The sequence below is a fragment of the Podarcis melisellensis genome (genome assembly GCF_964234715.1).
Source record: "Podarcis melisellensis genome assembly, chromosome: 2".
In the NCBI taxonomy this organism is placed as follows: domain Eukaryota; kingdom Metazoa; phylum Chordata; class Lepidosauria; order Squamata; family Lacertidae; genus Podarcis; species Podarcis melisellensis.
Window position 1 is genome coordinate 33967008 of NC_138529.1, and position 19320 is coordinate 33986327.

General features: G+C 45.1%; 1 protein-coding gene across 5 annotated transcripts in view; it reads left to right on the plus strand.

The window, feature by feature from the left end:
- The window catches only part of ITGB4 (integrin subunit beta 4), a 46192-nt gene that overhangs the window by 24585 nt on the left and 2287 nt on the right, over nt 1-19320 (plus strand). The window contains exons 24-40 of one of the 5 annotated variants that reach the window (XM_081899517.1): nt 279-458; nt 994-1142; nt 1301-1505; nt 3647-3807; nt 4192-4372; nt 6214-6351; nt 7022-7204; nt 7740-7871; nt 10661-10882; nt 12967-13134; nt 14074-14244; nt 14919-15038; nt 15513-15662; nt 16898-17086; nt 17410-17565; nt 17816-17980; nt 18751-18867. In XM_081899517.1, coding sequence (XP_081755643.1) covers nt 279-458; nt 994-1142; nt 1301-1505; nt 3647-3807; nt 4192-4372; nt 6214-6351; nt 7022-7204; nt 7740-7871; nt 10661-10882; nt 12967-13134; nt 14074-14244; nt 14919-15038; nt 15513-15662; nt 16898-17086; nt 17410-17565; nt 17816-17980; nt 18751-18867 — 2787 coding nt within the window. The remainder of the gene's footprint in view (nt 1-278; nt 459-993; nt 1143-1300; nt 1506-3646; nt 3808-4191; nt 4373-6213; nt 6352-7021; nt 7205-7739; nt 7872-10660; nt 10883-12966; nt 13135-14073; nt 14245-14918; nt 15039-15512; nt 15663-16897; nt 17087-17409; nt 17566-17815; nt 17981-18750; nt 18868-19320) is intronic. The other 4 variants (XM_081899518.1, XM_081899519.1, XM_081899521.1 and 1 more) reach the window with 4 other exon arrangements.

Genomic DNA, 19320 nt, shown 5'->3' on the forward strand with positions numbered 1-19320 from the left:
GTTAAGCTCTTCGGTACAAAACATTCCCTCCGCATAGAAAACCAGAAGATTCTACTGTAGCCTTCTCACCCACATATTGTGAAGGGATTTGTTTATTTTTATTGAGGAGCAGTCAACAAGGTGGGATTCCACCTGCAGTCGGAACTAATGCCGCCTAGACACAGGTTTACAACCAGCTGATGGCTAGGCCTCCAATAAAAGCCAAGAGTTGCATGCTTTCCTAAATAACTCCTTCTCCCCTCTAAATGTGCTTTTTTGTGCTTCCATCCCTACCCAAGATGCTCACGGCATGGTAGAGTTTCAGGAAGGAGTGGAGCAGGTGGATGTCCGGGTTCCCCTCTTCATCAGGGAAGAAGATGATGATGAAAAGCAGCTGCAAGTGGAGGCCACTGATGTCCCTGTGGGAACTGCAGAAATTGGGCGCCGGCTTGTCAACATCACCATTATTAAAGAGCAAGGTAAATGTGTCTGTAGGCCAATCAGGTAAAGATGGCACATTCAACTCAGGCAACATTCTCAGAGAAGGTCTCTGGACAGTCTGAAAACTCCAACAGGATTCCTGTAAAGCAGCAGTAAGCTAACTTCTCACCCTCCAGATGTTTCTAGACTACAACTCCTATCATCTCTAACCATTGGTTATGTTGTCTGGGACTGATAGGAGCTATAGTCCAACAACAGCATATGGGGGAGGCACAGGTTGTTCATACCTCTTGTACAGCCATATGTAGAGATGGACATCACTTTCTATGTCCTGCAGATGAATATGGTGACCTTTTGTGGATTGAATTTTAGATCTATATCATGGCAGTGCATTGACTACCTTTCTCGGTTCTACAGAGTATCCTTGGGTGATTAATTGTCATGTTGGAACTAGTTAGCCACCAAATGTTAGGAAACAAGTTAGGGTAATATTGAAGTGTGGGTTTTGTTCTATGAGTTGTGGCACTTAGAAGACACCATATCACCATTACCACTGTCTCTGTATCCCTTTAGCAAACAGCATCATTCGCTTCCAGGAGCCAGCTTATTCATACAGCCGCTTCGACCAGGTGGCTAAGATCCCTGTACTTCGTGACATACTGGACAACGGGAAGTCTCAGATAACATACAGGACACGGGATCTCACTGCCCAGGAAGGCAAAGTAAGCACAATAGAGCTGACTAATAGGGGGAGAGCCTTGATAGCCATGGTTATAGGAAGACCCTTTGACAGTTGTGCAGCCATTATATGATCCTAGAGACGTAGAAAATATTTGTGTTGCATCAGTACACTGTTTAGCAAACTCTTTCTCTTCCCAAGGATTATGTTTTTGCGGAGGGTGATATAGTCTTCCAGCCTGGGGAAAAGCGGAAAGAGGTGCAGGTGAAATTGCTGGAGCTGACGGAGATAGACTCCCTTCTTCGCAATCAGCAGTTGAAACAGTTTGCGGTGGATCTCATCAACCCCAGGTTCGGTGCAAAGGTTGGCAAATACCCTCAAACCATTGTGACAATTGCTGATCCAGGTGAGCTTCATCAATTTCTGAGGGCAAGCACCTTTTTGATATCTGTTTATCTGCCAGTTTGTTGTTCTGTTTGGTATAAAAGCTTGAACCTGTCAGACAAACATCATTGCCGAGACTTCAGCAAAAAAGCTGGTGCATACCTGCATACTGAGCTGCCAGTGTAGTCCAGTGAGTAAACAAACAAACCCCGGTGTTGCAAAATATGAGTCAGCAATATCAAAAGCAACACGATCGCCAGAAACAATTAGAATGTGAAAAACTTTATGGACCTATTCAAAACTTCAAAACTAGCAAACTGAAGTCTCTGAAAGTCTCTGAAAGTCTCCGGTGCCAGACTTTACCCAGCAGAGTGCAAGCTGTGAAGCTTTGTATAATAAGCAAATGTCTGATTCTGAACTCTGCTGAACAGTGTTTCCGGATAACACCTAGTGTTTCATTGAATTCTTCATCAGCCAGTTAGTTCAACACTCGTGAGTAGAAATAAATGTAATTTCTTCATTAACCAATCTTTTTTCGAATAGATATAATATACTGCTGGGTAAAGTCTGGCACCGTGATTCATTTAAGGACTTTCAATGTAGTCCAGTGAACAGAGAGCACTGGAGTCCTGGGTTCAAGCCTCCCCTCTGCTGTGTTGCTGTACACTTCAGTGGGATATGCCTTACCATGGGTGGCCAATGATATATTTTTGAATGTTCTAGTTGTGCATGATGCATGTGCAACAAGGCAGTGAAGTCCAGTAACCAGATGTGTTTGGTCAGAGACTCAACACTGCTTGCTTGCAGGAATGAATTAGTCTTTAGGTGGTTGCTAATATTCTACTGCTTCTCTAACTTCTTCTACACTACTCTTCTCATCAAGTCCCCTAAGGAGAAATGTTCTATGAGGAAATTTGGTAGTTTTGCCCCTTGGGTTAGTATTTCAGCTCTGATTACCTAGTGCAATCTGTACTGGGGGAACTTCCCCATCAGACCAGGCAAGCAATGGCTCGTGTGATGTTCTAAGAATTACCGTAATGGCTGTAAACAGGGTAGCATCTTTTTAGACAAGGACAAAGGCAGACTTGTAAATCTACCTGCAGAAATCAGTTATGCTCTGAAAATGCTGTAGTTGTGCTAATCCACATTAGGGAGTGAATTAAATGTTGTGCTCTACCAGTCATTCTGTGATTGCAAGCACTTCAATTTGCCCAGTGGAACAATCTCCCCTCTTATCCACCTGCTGCTCTCCTAGGGGGTCTCTTAACTCCCAGAGTTGTTATGGGGGGGGGGAGGAGCAGAGGGAGGAAAGGAGAGAAAGTCCCATCACCTTAACAGGACTCATTGCACTGGCTTCCACTAGTTTGCCTACTTAGCAGAATATGGCTTAAATTGTTGTCTGCATGCAAAAGGTTTCATTTATTTGCACTCATGATAGACTCTGAAGAAGCAACCTCAGCTGCTTTGTAAAATAAGAATAAAATGCTAAATTTAGTCTGAAAGGCTACAGGTTTTTTTAAATTGCATAACCTCCACCTGGATACACTTAAGGTGATTTCAGAAGTGCATCCTAATATGTTTATTGTTAGAGTGGCTTCCCCCCTCTCCTCCCTCCACCCCACCCCCAAATTGGCTGGGGGGGCATCAGGAGAACTCCCAGAACATTGCAGGTGGGGAGAGGGGGGAATCATGTGCCTTAGCACAACATTGAATTCCTCTCTTCATCTCCTTCGTACTGTACACAACTCTTTATTAATAGGCAAGAGTGCTTCTATGAAAAGCAAACCGCAACAAAGTGGTAAATATTTCACAAACCACAGAAAATAGTTAACAACGAGTTTGATCCAGATATAGATGTGTGGAACTCCACTCACACAACTGACTTTTCCAGACTTATTCTACATTAGCCCAAGGACTCTGTTAGCCGGTGATTGATTCCAGCTAGCTATTTTTGTCTAATGTTCTGTTCAAGTTTATATACTAGATGGGTTAGTTGGAGGCAGCCATGGTGGTATGAGTTGACAGAGTCACACGCCTGTGGTACTTGAATCCACAACTTTTAAGGGATGCAATCAAGCGCCTTTACCATTCAGTCCACATGCCTCTCTCTTGGGACGTGGTTAAAGAGACAAACGAAGCCGTTCTGTTTTCTTTCTCCTGCAGAAGCTGTTGATGGCTTAGCATCAGCGAAACTCCTAGGCCAGCAACCGCAGCCTCCCAGAGGCATACTTGCAGCTCCCCTTAATCCAAATGCACAGGCACTGACCTCTAGGAAGATCCGATTCAACTGGTTGCCACCTCCTGGCAAACCTGCAGGGTACAAGGTATGGACCTGCCAAGCAATAAACCTAATTATTATGAATGTGGGGGTACAATCTTGGTTGACCCTTGCACTGAATTCAGGGCCTAGAGTGGCTTCCCTGCAGGTCTGTGTAGTCCTGCCCTCCTATGTCATGTCAGCCCAGCATTGACTGCTGCTGCTGCTCTCCTTCTCATGATACATCACATCAAGCATAGCACTCTGGAGTCATTCAATATCTCCCAAGGTTTATGAAGATGTGGATGTTCTAAAATGGGGGACAGTCATGAATTGCGTTCTGTGGATGTCATGTTTTAGAATGGGGACTTAACTGATCACATGGTGGTTTGTTATTCTTGATGATGTAAGCAAGACTTTGAAAGCAAATGGGATTCTCTTTGGCCTCCAGGTGAAGTACTGGATCCAAGGGGACCCTGAGTCAGAAGCTCGCTTGCTTGATTCGAAGGTGCCATCAGCGGAGTTGACTAATCTGTATCCCTACTGTGATTACGAGATGCAGTCCTGTGCCTACAACGATATGGGCGAGGGGCTTTACTCCGAAGTGGTCCACTGCCGCACACTAGAGGACCGTAAGTAGGTGTATTCCATGGCAGACAAGGAGGCAGGAATTCAACATCGCACTAAGGTGCTGTTGGGGCAAGCATTTCGGCTTGCCAGAAGCGGCAAAGTGTTTTAAATGTGCTTTAAATTTGGTCTGCATACACACCATGCATCTAAAGCACATTTGAAACATCCCCTAAATCATCCTGGGACCTGTAGCTTGTTAAGGGTGCTGGGAATGTTAGCTCTGTGAGGGGTGAACTATAGCCACCAGAATTCTTTAAATGCAGTGCTTTTTTCCTAAAAAAATGTTTAGGGGGTACTCTCATTTTGACTCAAGAAAATCACCATTTTATAGTTCAAATTGGGGGGAAATAAATACAGTAAATGGACAAAAGTACAAAGATTCACAAAATGTTTAGGGGTATGTGTACCCCTGTGTACCTCCAGAGAAAAAGCACTGTTTAAATGTATGACGTGTACACAGCCCTGCTTTAAATCTATGATGTGAATGTGACCATAGAGCCTTGGGCAGTCTAGGCAAGACACTACACAACAAATGCTGTGTTTATAAGGAAAGGAAGCATGAAAATAAGAGAAATATTCAGCATATCAAAGTAATTCTGCATGTCAACTTCATTCTGAGCTCTCTGGTCCCTGATGCTAAGGGTAACATTGATGAATGAATACTAAGAAACAGGTTCAGTAAGAAAGACTGAGACTGCAATCCTGTGCACATGTACCTTTCTCTCATTGAATTCAATGGAACTTGCTTCTGAGTAGACATATCTAGAATTGCACTGTTGGTGATATAAAGTCTCATTGCTGCGCTTTAGATCAATGTTACCCTAGAAGCATAGAAAAAGCAATCATCTAATCTGAGCTGTTGTTCAGTATAGAATCTACAGGGCTGGATGATGATGCAGCATCCCTGGCAGATGGCCACCTGGAGATAGCTCAGTCTGTAGAGCATGAGACTCTTTATGTCAGGGTTGTGGGTTTGAGCCCCATGTTGGGCAAAAGATTTCTGCATTGCAGGGGGTTGGACTAAGGTGAATCTCATGGTCCCTTCCAACTCTACAATTCTGTGAATCTATGAAATACTGTTAAATAAAGCAGGCTTGTTTTCTCTTGCTCTAGAGGGCAGGACTAGAATGAATAGGTGAAGATTACAAGAAAACAGATTTTGGCTAAACCAGAGGTTAACCTTTTTTACTAGTGGAATTTTGAGAAAGTGCCCTGACTGTCGGTTACAAAATGTCTGTTGGGAAGGTATGGCATGGCACATCAAAAAGAACAAAAATGGGGACAGGATCCCAAAATAGTGCAGGCATGCCACTTCTTAGTCCCGCATCAATGGGAGAAAAGCACCTATATCAGCCACTCACTCGTAGAGAGAAGCTCTTTGTACCTCCCCTCTAATGAGAACAGAAGGGAGGGTGGATGTCCAGTCCTGGCATCCATTGAAATGTGGGCATGTTCAAGGGGGCATGTTCAATGCAGGAGAGACCAAGCCAGTGCAAACTAAGCAGGAAGAGCACAGTTTCTTGATCATTGTGGATTTATGAGGACATATTTGCTAAGACCTTTCATGGGCACCAGAGGAGATATTGGTGGGCACAGTGATGACCACAGACACCATGTTGGTGATCCCTGGGCTAAACACTAGGAGAATGGTAAGAGTGGTTCAACAGTGGACTAGACTACCTAGGAAGCGATAGATTTTATGGGATTTGTTTTAAAATAACTGTCCATAGTTTAATTTGAGATATTACCAGCCTCATCCGGTGGGGTTGTCGTTCACATTCCATTAACTGCATTAAGTGTATCCAACTGCTCCCATGTTCTTGCCTTTCTTTCAACTTCACAGTTCCTAGTGAGCCTGGGCGCTTGGCTTTCAATGTAGTCTCTTCCACTGTGACACAGCTGAGCTGGGCTGAGCCTGCCGAGACTAATGGAGTTATCACAGCCTACGAAGTCAGCTATGGACTTGTCAACGAGGTCAACAGTAAGCGTGGATTCTGTTTGCTACCCTTATCATGCTGCAACCTTGCAAGCTATTATTCCAGGCTGAACTAGTCAGCATCTTTTTGGCAATTACTCAGTTGTGTGCATTTAGAGAATGCCAACGGAGTCTGCCGTTGTCGAATCTCACAGTGGTAGAGCTGCAGACAAACCCCAAATCATGGTGATTAGAAGCAAAACATAGATCTATTCCCCAGCCCCATTTTATCCTCACAACACACGCCTGGGAGGTTGGCCCAAAATCATCCAGTGAGCTTCATAGCAAAGTGGGGATAAGATCATAGGAGGAGCACTACTGGATCAAAACAAAGGCCCATCTAGTCCAGCATTCTGTTCTCAAAGTGGCTAACCAGATGCCTATGAGAAGCTCCTAAGCAGGACATGAGTAGTCTTCCCACTTGTGATTCCTGGATGCTAGAAAACCTTGACCAGTTCAAGCCACCTGCATGCACGCTGTGGCATTAATATCTCCCTTTGTTTTGAGTTTTGCCCTCAAAAATATTACAACACTGTTTCAATGGGGTCAGCAGAAAGCTGGGATATCATTGGAAAGGCATACTGTCTTTAGCATAAATCAAAGATGGTCAACATGGAACGAGGCAAAAACAGCAGTTGAATGGAGAAAGGTATTTACATATACATTCTGTTTACAGGACCCGTTGGGCCCGTAAAGAAAGTCATGGTGGAGGGTGCCAAGAAGCGAATGGTTCTGATTGAAAACTTAAGGGAATCACAGCCCTATCGCTACACAGTGAAGGCCAAAAATGGAGCTGGATGGGGTCCTGAACGAGAAGCTACTATTAACTTGGCCACACAACCCAAGCGCCCTATGTCCAGTGAGTTATATTGCCAAGCTTGTGCCGTGCAGATCTTGTTTTTCACTTGCAATGATTCTCATTTATTCGGCATGCTTGATATGTCCACCATAGAATTTTCATTTCAACTGTGTGTGTGTGTTGCATGATATATTTTGTTCTTGGGGGGAGCATGTCCCATAGAATGTAGTTGCACAGGTGTCATGGACACCTTTTGACTGGTGATCGTGATGACATTTGGTAACGCGTATCAAACTATTTATTGAACTTTTTAAAGCGTGTGCATTAATTAGTAGTTGTCTTATCCTGTCATGCAACCCTAGTGCTGGTGCACACATCCCTTTTTTTAATGAACACCAATGAGCTACATAGTTGTCTGTTATCCATCCATTCCTCTCCATTACCACAATGAAACTATCCCCCGTCACTCAATCTGAAATATCACAGGAACTAGATTGAAGCTTATGCTGCTATCACTTTAAAATGTGTTTGGGGTACATTAGTTCAAAATGTATAGAAAGCTCTTAGTATACGAATACTTTCTGTTTTCTTGCAGTTCCCATCATCCCTGATGTGCCAATAATTGATGCTGAAGGAGGAGAGGACTATGATAGCTACCTGATGTACAGCGCAGATGTCCTGCGCTCACCAGCTGGTAGCAAACACCCCAGCGTCTCAGATGATTCTGGTACAGTGCATTGCTGAAGTTTGCAAAAATGTTTTGTTTTGTTTCTTGGAGCCTTAGATTTCTGGAGAATGTGAAACCAAAAACATATTAACAAGCAATTTCTAGCCACAAGTCAAATAGGTTTTCTTATTTCAAGGCAGAGAAACCCCTACTTGTGGAAACTTAAGGCGTGCTTTACATCTTTTGCTTCTAACACATTTGGATTCACTAGGGACTTGTATCGAAGTGCATCCCATGACATCTGTGAATGCAATGCAGTGGCTTCTGTAGACTGTAGCACTTAAGGAAATGCTGTGATGAGTACCATCCGCTGTCATGTGGCTTAGTTAAGTGCAGAGCCTAGGTGCACTCGCAGAACCTTATGATGATCAAGTATTAGGCCATGTGACTGTGTTGCAAGCAAATAACAGGACTGATTAAGATGTGCCGTTAGTCCACCTCTGCTGAGGAACACGTTCTGTGCAATAAACACAGAAGGCTCAATGTGGGGCTCACGCCTCACAAGGAGGGACAAAAAACAGGAAGACTTCACCAGCCAACAGGTCCTGTGGGAGAGCTACCTTTCTGACCTGAAATATGGGGCACTGGTTAACAGAGTCTGTCTTCCAAACTCCATAAAGAAATATGTGCATTATTTCAGCTTCAATTCACATTTACGTATAAAAATTCCACCCCTTCCCCACCTTTAGCACTGTTGCTCCCAGCAATGTATGAGAAAATGTTATAGCGAGAGGAGAATATTTAAAGTTGCTACTGTCCAGGTGGAGAACAGCTAGCAGGCTACAGGCCATCAAAGAATCTGGCACACTTAAGTCCATTGAATTAATGGGCTGACATATGCATCTAAGTTTGTGTTGGACTATGTGCATAGCATGTGATGCCCAGAACTACTGTATTACCGCCAGGAATTAGAGGCAGCAAGCATCTGAATATCAGTCACTGCGGGGTGGGTGCCGGCAGGGCGATTCTGTACTTATGTTTTGTATGAAGGCTTATGTAGGCATCTGGTTGGCTACAGTGTGAGATAGGATGCAGGACTAGATAGGCCTTTGGTCAGATCCAGCAGGGATCTTCTTTTGTTCTTATGAATGGTAACTGTATTCTATAATATATAATGAACCAGAGAGCTATAACCTGTTAGTTATAATCTGAATATAATTTTAAGGAAGCTTTCTTAAAACCGAGGGCAATCACAGCAACTCTCTTGGAACAGCTTTGCCATTTGTTTCACTGCAATGAAGGACGTGCACACAAATTTGAGTGTATGTGGATCTCTGGTTCAAGGCTTCTATTCCTGATGCTGTTTAAATTGGCCAAAGCTTCTTGTTGACACCAGCTGCAGTTACTTCTCTGAAACCATTCACCTTTGACTTTGCTGTGTTATCATTTCCTTTTCCTTAGTAAACAATGCTTTCAGAAGCTGAGGATGTTGCAGTGAAAAACCCACTAATATTGCCCATCATAATTGCAAAATACTTGCTTTTTTCTGCAGAGATTAGGCTACATAAATAAAAACAGAAGTGACAGCTACTTTTGGAGTCTTGAAAGCCTTATGTACTTGACTAGATGGTTGATTTTTACAAAGAAAGGTTCTGGATCTAACTTTCTGTTGCACTTTCTGGTCTTGAAGCCTTGTCCCTTAATTCTAAACAAATGGGCGGTGGGGAGAGGTGGCTGTAGCTATGCAGTGCTTCACATGCTCAGATGCCATCTATTTAAAATTGCATTTACGGTATTTATTTTAAAACATTTTTATACTGCTTTATATATAAATTGTCCGAAGCCAGTGTACAACCGTAAAACATAGCAACAACTGAAAGAACATTGTTAAGATAGTCATATTAAAACAGTTTCCAATAAGCTGTAGCGTGTACAATTAATACCAAGTATCAGGAAACACTGGATAAGTTTCTAACATTCATTGCAAACACAGGTGGAGCATGCTGTGTTTTGTAAGGAGGTTGTTCCTGCTCATGTAGTCAAGGCTTTTTTTACTGTTGGTTTGGGGCTGGATTTCCAAAGGCTGTGGTACTGAACTCAGTGGGACTTGCCTTATAAAAAGGAAACATGCATAGGATATTGGCATTCTGTACAAACAGGTAGTGCCCCAGGTGTGGGCTTCTTAAATGGGCAAGGGGCAGATCCAAGGGAAGCCTACCTGCTCTCTCAGCTCTGCCCCCTGGCGCAGCCCAAGTCCCCAGCCTGCATCCCCATTAGCCAAAGCCGGGTGCAGACTAGGATCCAGTTCCTGATAGGAGAAGGGGACTTAAACCCCCACCACTTATAAGGAAGGGCATCACTGTTCCAGTTCCCTTGTTGGGGCCCCAGTGAAGTTTCTTCTGTCCTGCAACGCTGCCACACCAAAAGGGGTAAGCGGTCTGGAGTGAAAGGGGAGGAAGCAGAGGGAGGCCACTCCTTTTATCTTTTGTGTGACAGCCCCCTTAGCTACTGTTTTGAAAGTGTGTGTGTGTGTGCATGCGTGCATGCGCCGGTGCGCAACATAATTTGACTAAACTTGGGAGAGTGGGGCTTGTGGATTTCACTAAGAAACATAACCTCCATATTCTGAGCACTAATTTCGTTGGCACAGTACATGAGTGAGGCAGGCCACTTACCTGCCTGGCAAGGCAAATGCTGCTGTTGATGAGCTCTGTGCTGTCCCCGTAAGTCAGTGCTAGGACTAGGTGAATAACGAAGGGCTGCAGTAGGTAGCTTGCAGGTGGCGGGCTGCCTGCTTTTATTGCGCCCTTCTGATTATGCCAACGCAAGTGCTTGACTTGTTCCAAAAGGCTCTCGGTGGAAATATGTGCAGCTGCTAGGGGAGGAGCTGGACCTTCGACGCGTCGCCTGGAGGCTCCCAGCAGAATTGATCCCTCGTTACTCGGACAGCAGCTGCTTTTCCTCGGACACAGAGGGTCTCCTCCATGAGGATAGCACCCCCTCTGAGCTGGTGGACAGTGATGCAGCCAGTCGCAGTCTACTAAGGAGTGGGACTCCCCTGCCCCAACCAGGTGAAGGACGACTGCCTTCTTCCCTCCCTCCCAGTAACTTGTGTCTCGTCCTCCTCCAAGGGCCTAGAACCAGATTTTAGCCTTCCCATCACTACAGTAGATACATGTTGGTGTTGGTGCTGGAGTAATATATTTGGCCACCTGTAACAGAGTCCGCTTGCATAATGTTGTTATGATCTGTCTGTGTATAGTATGCATTGTGCAGTGCCAAGGTCGTCACCTACCCTAGGTATGAATTGGGAAACTGTTAAGAGGCTGCACCTGAAAATGGCATGGATCATTTCAGCCAGTGCTATTTTTCTAGAAAAGGAGGTGTCAGAACTGACCATGAGCACCTCCCTCGTTCTCTTAGAATGGCAATGGTGCCTGCCTGAGAGGTGCTGGAACTGAGTTCCAGTGAGTTCTGGCTGAAAAAAGCCCAGCATTCAGCATAGCAGATTTTTTTAAAAGAGTGTTGTCTACAGCCACCTTCTGAAAGAACTTCTGGTGTTAGCAGTTGTAGTTTGTGAGTTTACCCGCTTTCAACCTGATGACTTGAATGGGAAAGGTTTTCCGCAGAGAAACCCAATTATGGAAAGCAGAACCCCCTTTGTTGTTCAAAAAAGTTATTTTAATTCTGTTGAACTTGGCCGATCTTCTCGGTAACTTCTCAGGGTAAGAATCAGTTTCTAATGAGAACGGGAATTATTTCATTGTTTTGAACAGGGCCACTGGGTGTACCCAGAAACTTACTAGTCAGTATAAGGCAACAGCTCCTCCTAGTTTCGTGAGGGTTTTTCAACATCCCCCAATTTAAAAAACCCAACCATAATAATTTTCTTCTAAAACAGACAAAGGTTCATGTAGGGGATGGTACACTGTGTAGTCAGTCACTCACCTTGCCTTTAATGCATTCCAATGGTCGTTCAGAAATTCTGTTAATTTGTATAGCCATTTGGAAGGAGCCAATGGTTTCTAGTTTTCATTCTATAACGTTCATTTTAGTAAATGCCTCTATCTAGTCTTGCATTCTGATTCTGATGGTGGCCAGCCAGATACCACTGAAGAGCTCACAAGCAGGGCACAAGGGTGATGACCACCCCCAGTTGTTTATCCCACAGGTACAATGCCTCTGCCTGGGACGCGGGTGGTGCTGTGGGTTAAACCCCAGAGCCTAGGACTTGCCAATCAGAAGGTCGGCAGTTCGAATCCCCGCAACGGGGTGAGCTCCTGTTGCTCGGTCCCTGCTCCTGCCAACCTAGCAGTTCAAAAGCACGCCAAAGTGCAAGTAGATAAATAGGTACCACTCTGGCGGGAAGGTAAACGGTGTTTCTGTGCGCTGCTCTGGTTCGCCAGAAGCAGCTTAGTCATGCTGGCCACATAACCCGGAAGCTGTACGCCGGCTCCCTCAGCCAATAAAGCGAGATGAGCGCCGCAACCCCAGAGTTGGCCACGACTGGACCTAATGGTCAGGGGTCCCTTTACCTTTTTACAATGCCTCTGAATCCAGAGGCTCCATTTAGCTGTTAAGGCTGATAGCTGTTAGGTATATTTGCCTTACATGAATGTATTATATTAATGTCAGCATGTTTCTAACCAGTTGCTTGTGGTCATGTCTCGTCTTTTACCAAGGGTCTGAAACCAGGCTTTAACCTGTGGTTGGTTGGTTGTAAAATGGATTTAAATCATGCTAATAGTTTCGTTTGCAGGGTTTCCCATGCAAAGTCAATTCAGTACTAAAATATATGGTGTCACTTCCTTACTCAAGCGTTCCCTTTTCTGATTTTAATTGCCTGCTGGCGAAGTCTGTTTAGTTCTTAACAGCATCTTGACATGGCTGAGTACTTGAGCTTCCTTTGGCACTGTAGTTTTAAGTGATGTGGTGGCGGTGGGGCAGTTGTTGCATTTTTGCTTTTCATGAGGCTGACAATAGTTGATGTGAAGCCGCAAAATGACTTGCAGCTAAAGACTGGAATAAAGCCCAGGCACTGGGAATGTTCTGACAGTCTCAGTTCGGCTTAATTAGTATACACACTAATTGGTATACACACCCACAGATATTGATCATGAACGTTGTTAACTTTAGTGAATGGAATCTTTTCCAGAACACATGAATGGCCGAATGGATTTCGGCTTCCCTGGCAGCGTTGGAAGCCTGACCCGGAATGTGACAACAAGTTACAACTATCTAAGTCCACACATATACCACGAGAGAAGGACAATAGGAAACTCATCTCAGACAAAGGAGTATGCCACAGTGGTGTCTGGGCAAGGTGAGTGTTGGGCTGAACATCATTGCATAACCAGTTAATCTACTTGTGATATGAAGTTCCCTCCTGTCCTCCACTAGAAGTAGCAAACTGGTTAATGAGGAAACTTTGGCTGTGTACACATTACTGTTTACTCTGGCTCCAGTGCGCTCCCATTCCTGGTGTTTGAAGTTGAATATACGCATGACATTAGCTGCAATCCGTATGCATCCTGTCGTTTATTGAGAAATGCTCCCTATTCAGTGCACTTTCCCTCAAACCAGCTTCCATCTGATTTGAAAATGCAAGCCATGGTTAAGCTGAGATGTGTACAGTGCAGACAGATATTGCGCACGTGCAGATAACAACACATGCATAGACAACAACTTCATCGAATAGGAGTAATGGGGGTTGCATGGCCAGGGAAACAAATCAAGCAGTGCACATCTGGTGAAGACATCCCCACCCCATCACTGGTGACTTCTCTGCGTTTTAAGCCACTAATGTGTACATAGCCTTTGACAAGTTTCAAGGTTTTCGTATCAACATCCGCAAGATTGATTGTCACCTGGACATCATGCTGTGTGAAAAGCACACTACAAAACCTCTGTCTCTCTGTCTCTTCTGCCTGGGCATAGTGGTGGTTCAGGACTTATCCCAAGGTGCTAGCATGACAAGAGAAAGGTTGTCCTTGTCTCTCCCCCCCCCCCACTATTTCTTATGCTGAGGAGTTTTCTCAGTCTCAACCAATTCCCTGTGCTTCCTCTCTCCCTTACTTGGTGGGCTTGCTATCTGCGACTTTGTCTGTAGCCTCCATGGCTACCTTCTGCCTTGAAATATCCCAACTGCTAGTTTAGCAGTGGGCTAGTTCCCCTGGCTCTGCGCCTGACACTGGTGCTGCAATCCCCTCTGGTGTCTTCAATGGTGCTTGTTTCTTTCTCTCTGTTTTGCCCTATCTTGTAGACCAGTCCAGGAGGATATTCCCTCCCATACATGAAGATGCTGGGAGGATGGTCCTGATGCCTCAGGATGAGGGCTTCAGGAGGGCAAAGGTGAAGGGTTACTATGGCGATAGTGATGCTCGGGATTCTATAGTCATGGCTGACGGGCCCTCTTGGATTTCCAAATACCTAGGTATCGCGAATGACATAGCATGGCTCATTGTCTTCCTGGTTGTTTTCCCTACCTGAAGTGACTCATCCTATAACCAGCTAATCTGTCCATGTTATGAAATTTCCTCCAGTCTTCTACCAGCTTTGTGTGCATGTGTGTGCATGCAGCAATTCACTGTGCTCCCCACACCCAAACTTTCATGCTCCTTCACCATGATAACTTCCATTTGCAGCCTGCAGCACTTCAGTGACTACAGCTATCCAAGCTGAGTAACACACGTGACTTTGTGTGGCTTCCGCAGCAGCACTCTGTGTTTTTCATCCTTGGCAAAGCTATTGTTTTATGTCTGTGTCTGTATCCACAGGCCTTAAATTGAGAAGCTGCAGGAAGAACAGTGCAAAGTGTCCCTCTTGAAATTTACTCTCATAGATCAAGGTTCAAGTTTAATTGGATGGCACAACTCTGGATCAGGCTCAGCAAACCCTTGAGATACCCTGAAAACCTTCTTTTTTCACCATAAAAAAGATGTCCTGGTGACATCTGAAGGTTGTCACCAGTTGCTTAGTTAACCGTCTCTGCAACATTTGCTCATAATTCTTTCGTTGGGCTAGATAAGGGATTCAGGGCATCATCAAGTCACCCCTGCCATGCCCAAGCCTTTGTGTTGATAGCACTGATTTTGTTTCTCTGTGCAGGCATGTCAGGGCAAGACACACAGCCCAGGGTACATTATGCTGTCCCCCAGAAGGCCAGGGGCCGCACTCACTCCGAAGATGTCCGTGAGGCACTGAGCAACCTGGACACAGTGCTTCAGGGTGAGTGAGCTTAACCTGGCCTCTGCACGGGACCTTGCTGTGCCTGGGGGATCCAGGTTTGGGGGGCAGGAGAAAATCAGATCTCCTTCCTTCTTTTTTTCCTGCTTAATTAAATCAACTTCATTCTTTGACAGAGGGCCCTCAAGCTGCAGCCTCCCCCTCACCACAAAAGGAACTGTGATTTGTTAAGGGCGCTAGAAATTTCAGTTGTATATGGTGTAAACTACAACTATTTGAGGGGGAAAGTGCTTCAAATGTATGGTGTGTGCACAGCATTATTCTTCCACTCAGCTAGCTGCTTTACCTCAGCATCTGAAGTCCTTCTAGCCAGATTCTCAATAGGCCTGACTACAAGCCCTTTATTTGATGAGGGGACATTCTGCTTGTTCTCCTGGGACATGTAAGGCGCTTTTCCCATTTGTGGGCAAGGCCTTTCCCTGCCTTCAGATCCAAACCTGTGATTTTCTGCCTCAGATTCCAGAATGCAGCTGGGTGTTCCTGACACGCCTACGCGCTTAGTCTTCTCTGCCCTGGGGCCTACCTCCCTGAAGGTCAGCTGGCAGGAGCCACAATGCGATAAAGAAGTGCAAGGATACAGCGTACAGTACCAGCTCCTCAACGGAGGTCAGTGAAGGCCCCTCTGCTGATCATGTAGGGCTGAATTGTGTGTGTGTGCGATTCATTCATAAGATCATATTATCAGGTGACCAGTGCACCTTGGAATTAAATAGCAGAAAGATGTTGTTCCCTGCTCAGTGTGAAGAAACAACTTACCATTTTCATGCTCCTTGTTTGGCTATAGCTTTCCCCTCCAAATGTTGGGGCCCTCCAAATGTTGTAGGACTACAACTCCCACCCTCCTTGACCACTTGCCATGCTGGTTGCGGTTGATGGGAGTTGTAGCCAACAACACCGCTTAGTGTTATTTCTGCCCAGCAAAGAGCACTCAGCTGCATACAGTGGTACCTCGGGTTGCATACACTTCAGGTTACATACTCTTCAGGTTACAGACTCCACTAACCCAGAAATATTACCTCAGGTTAATAATTTAGCTTCAGGATGAGAACAGAAATCGTACTCTGGCGGCAGTGGGAGGCCCCATTAGCTAAAGTGGTGCTTCAGGTTAAGAACAGTTTCAGGTTAAGAACAGACCTCCGGAACGAATTAAGTACTTAACCCGAGGTACCACTGTGTGTGTGTGTGTGTGTGTGTGTGTGTGTGTGTGTGTGTATAAAAATATGACATCCAATAATCCATTGACAGGACATGCAGTTTAAGAGCCCATCCTGATTTTTTTGTCCTGTGGATGTGCTGCAAGAGCAGACAGTTTGATGTCCCTTTTTTCCTTAGCTACAGGGAGCCTCTTCTGCAGCACGAGCTACCTCTCATCTTCATGGTCTTCCCTACACCAGAAAAATTAATGCCTTCGAACAGATCACTCAAAATCTATTATGAGGCATTTGCTTGGCTGGAACAAGGGACAGCATGTAGATTCTGCCTCTGATGAAGAACACTCAGCTCAAAATAAATAGGGCACTTTTTATTCCCAGTCAAAAAAACTGGCAGCACCCATGGCTTTTATTTTTCCATGATGTCATACAGATGAATGGACAGCCCTTCAACAGAGCAGACATGTGTGCATTCATCCTGTACAAAGAACTTTACGTGGGAGGACTCTCACAATTTTCTACACTGAAGTTACTTGCATGCATGGAGTGCATCTTCTGGGTAGCAGCCCTCATTAGTGTGACCTCAAGGAGACTGCCTTTCCTGCAGTAGTTATCAGTTTGCCAGTGAAAACTGCAGGTTTTGGCACAGCAGATTGTGATAAGTGACTGTGTTGTCTTCCTGTTCCCTAGGAGAGATCCAGAGACTTACTATTCCCAACCCTCACCAGAACTCCGTAGTGGTGGATGACCTACTGCCTAACCACTCCTATGTCTTCAAAGTGAAGGCGCAAAGTGATGAAGGATGGGGTCCAGAGAGAGAAGGCGTGATAACTATTGAGTCACAAGTGGACCCGCGCAGCCCTCTGAGTCCTGTCCCAGGTAATGTGGTCTTCATGGTTTACTAACTGTGATGAAATGAGCTCACTCAGCTTTTATGAGTTGCCAGTATACAAAACTGTCCCTACAGAAATTTTGATTTTCTTTGACATTGGTTTTGAGCTAAGAAGAAGTGTACTTATCATGGGAACTATGTATTATGGTCCTTCACTTTCCAAAAAAGTTAAGGTGTCGTGGGGCTTTTGTTTTTTTAATTAGGGACATAAATCAAATGTAAGATTGCACATGTGTCAGTCTTTGCCTGCTCTTTCGCTTTGCTTTCTCCTGTGAGACGGTGACCATTTTTTTTGTTCTTGCGGTTGTAGGATCACCGTTCACTCTGAGCACTCCCAGTGCCCCGGGGCCTCTGGTGTTCACGGCCCTGAGTCCAGACTCTCTTCAGCTGAGCTGGGACAGACCCCGCCAACCCAATGGGTTAATTCTGGGCTATATGGTCACCTGTGAGATGCTGCATGGTGGAGGTATGTGAAAGTTCTGATTGCGGGGAATGCAGTTCAGTTGTAGAACTCCCACTGTATTTCCTGACTCACAGAAGAGGGCAGCCCCTGCAGGTGCCAAGCTCTGTATGTACATCAGATGTCTGCAGGGGCGCTACTGAATTAAGGCTACTGGCATGACAAAGGAGCTGATAAGGTAGATAGGTGCCTCTGATAGGAACTTTTATTACTTATTCTCTAGGTTCTACCTGTTCTTCTTGTTTCTGATCCACAGGGGAACCCAGGAATATCTACGTGGAGGGAGACAACCTAGAGACCACGCTGACAGTACCTTACTTGAGTGAAAATGTTCCATATAAGTTTAAAGTCCAAGCAAAGACCACACAAGGCTTTGGGCCTGAAAGGGAAGGAATTATCACTATTGAATCTCAAGATGCAGGTACGCACCCCCACCCCGGATACAGTAATAACTTAGGTATAATTGGGCTCTTCGGGGGAGGAAGGACAGGATAGAATGTACAACATCTGAGCATGGAGAGACTGGTGAAGTCATGAAAAGGAATGGGTAGGAAAGAGCATTCCTGCACATAGGCCATGCTGAGCAGAGCATTGGAGGTTCTGCTGAGGCCCCTCCATGTAAATTATTGCACAGCAAACAGCTCAAGGGAAGAAACATGAGAGATAAACTTGATGATGTGGCTCCTGTGTGTCCGTGTGTGTTGTGCAGTGGGATGTGCCAATGTGGGGTAATGGTTAGTGTGTCAGACTAGCACCTGGGGGGCGGGGCGGCGAGTTTAAATCCCCACTTAGCTGTGAAGCTCACTGGGTAACCTTGGACCAAACAATGTCTGTTAGCCTAACCTCTACCTCACCAGGTTAATATGTGGATAAATTCAGGGTCTTTGGGAGTACCATGTATCTTGAGCTCCTGAAGGGGAAAGGTTGGGATATAACTCTACAAACCAAAAGGTATTTGTGTAGGATGAGGTAAATTTTAAAATGCTTGCGACAACAGAGCTGTCATCTCACCTGTCACCTAAATACCCCAGTGTGAATATAAGCAGCCTTCCTTTCTGGTTTGGTCAAGGAGGTGTTGCATATGTGTCAGGCTCTCTGGTGCCTTGTATTTAAATTAAAATGTACAAAGAATTTCCTCTTGCTAAGCAGACCCTGAGATACAATTAAACTAATATACCCTTTCTGGTTCAGGGGCCTTTTCTCAGTTTGGAACACAGCAATTCACCAGAGAGGAGGTCTACAATCTCCCCACAGAATACAGTACCCAAACCAGCATCACTCACCTCCCACTGGATCCTTTATACGCAGGTAAGAAAGAAGCACTATGGGAATAGGGGCTGGTTAGGATCTCAACAAATTCTGTGGGGTAACATAAATGGGCAGCAATCCGGGATCCATTTGAGAGCAGCCAAAACATGCGTTGGAAATGGTCGTCGCTCAGTGGCTTTGCATGGAGGAAGTCCCTCATTCAATCTCTGGCATCTCCAGGCATGGTGCGTGTTGTAGAGAATCCACTCCTGCCAGTCATCTGTGCACAGTACAGGAATAGCTCTGTCTATATTTAAGCCCTATAGAAAAACCTAGTTTGTCTTAGTTCATGTGAATGCAGCTAGGACTACCTTCTCAGTACAAAAGAGGCCAAAAAGGATGCCTGTCTGAAATTAACCACATTTAAATCTCATTCCATTCTGACATCAAGTGTTTGCAGAACCTTTACGTGGCAGTTGGGGCAAGCCCTACCATTAGGCAAAGCGGGGCAGG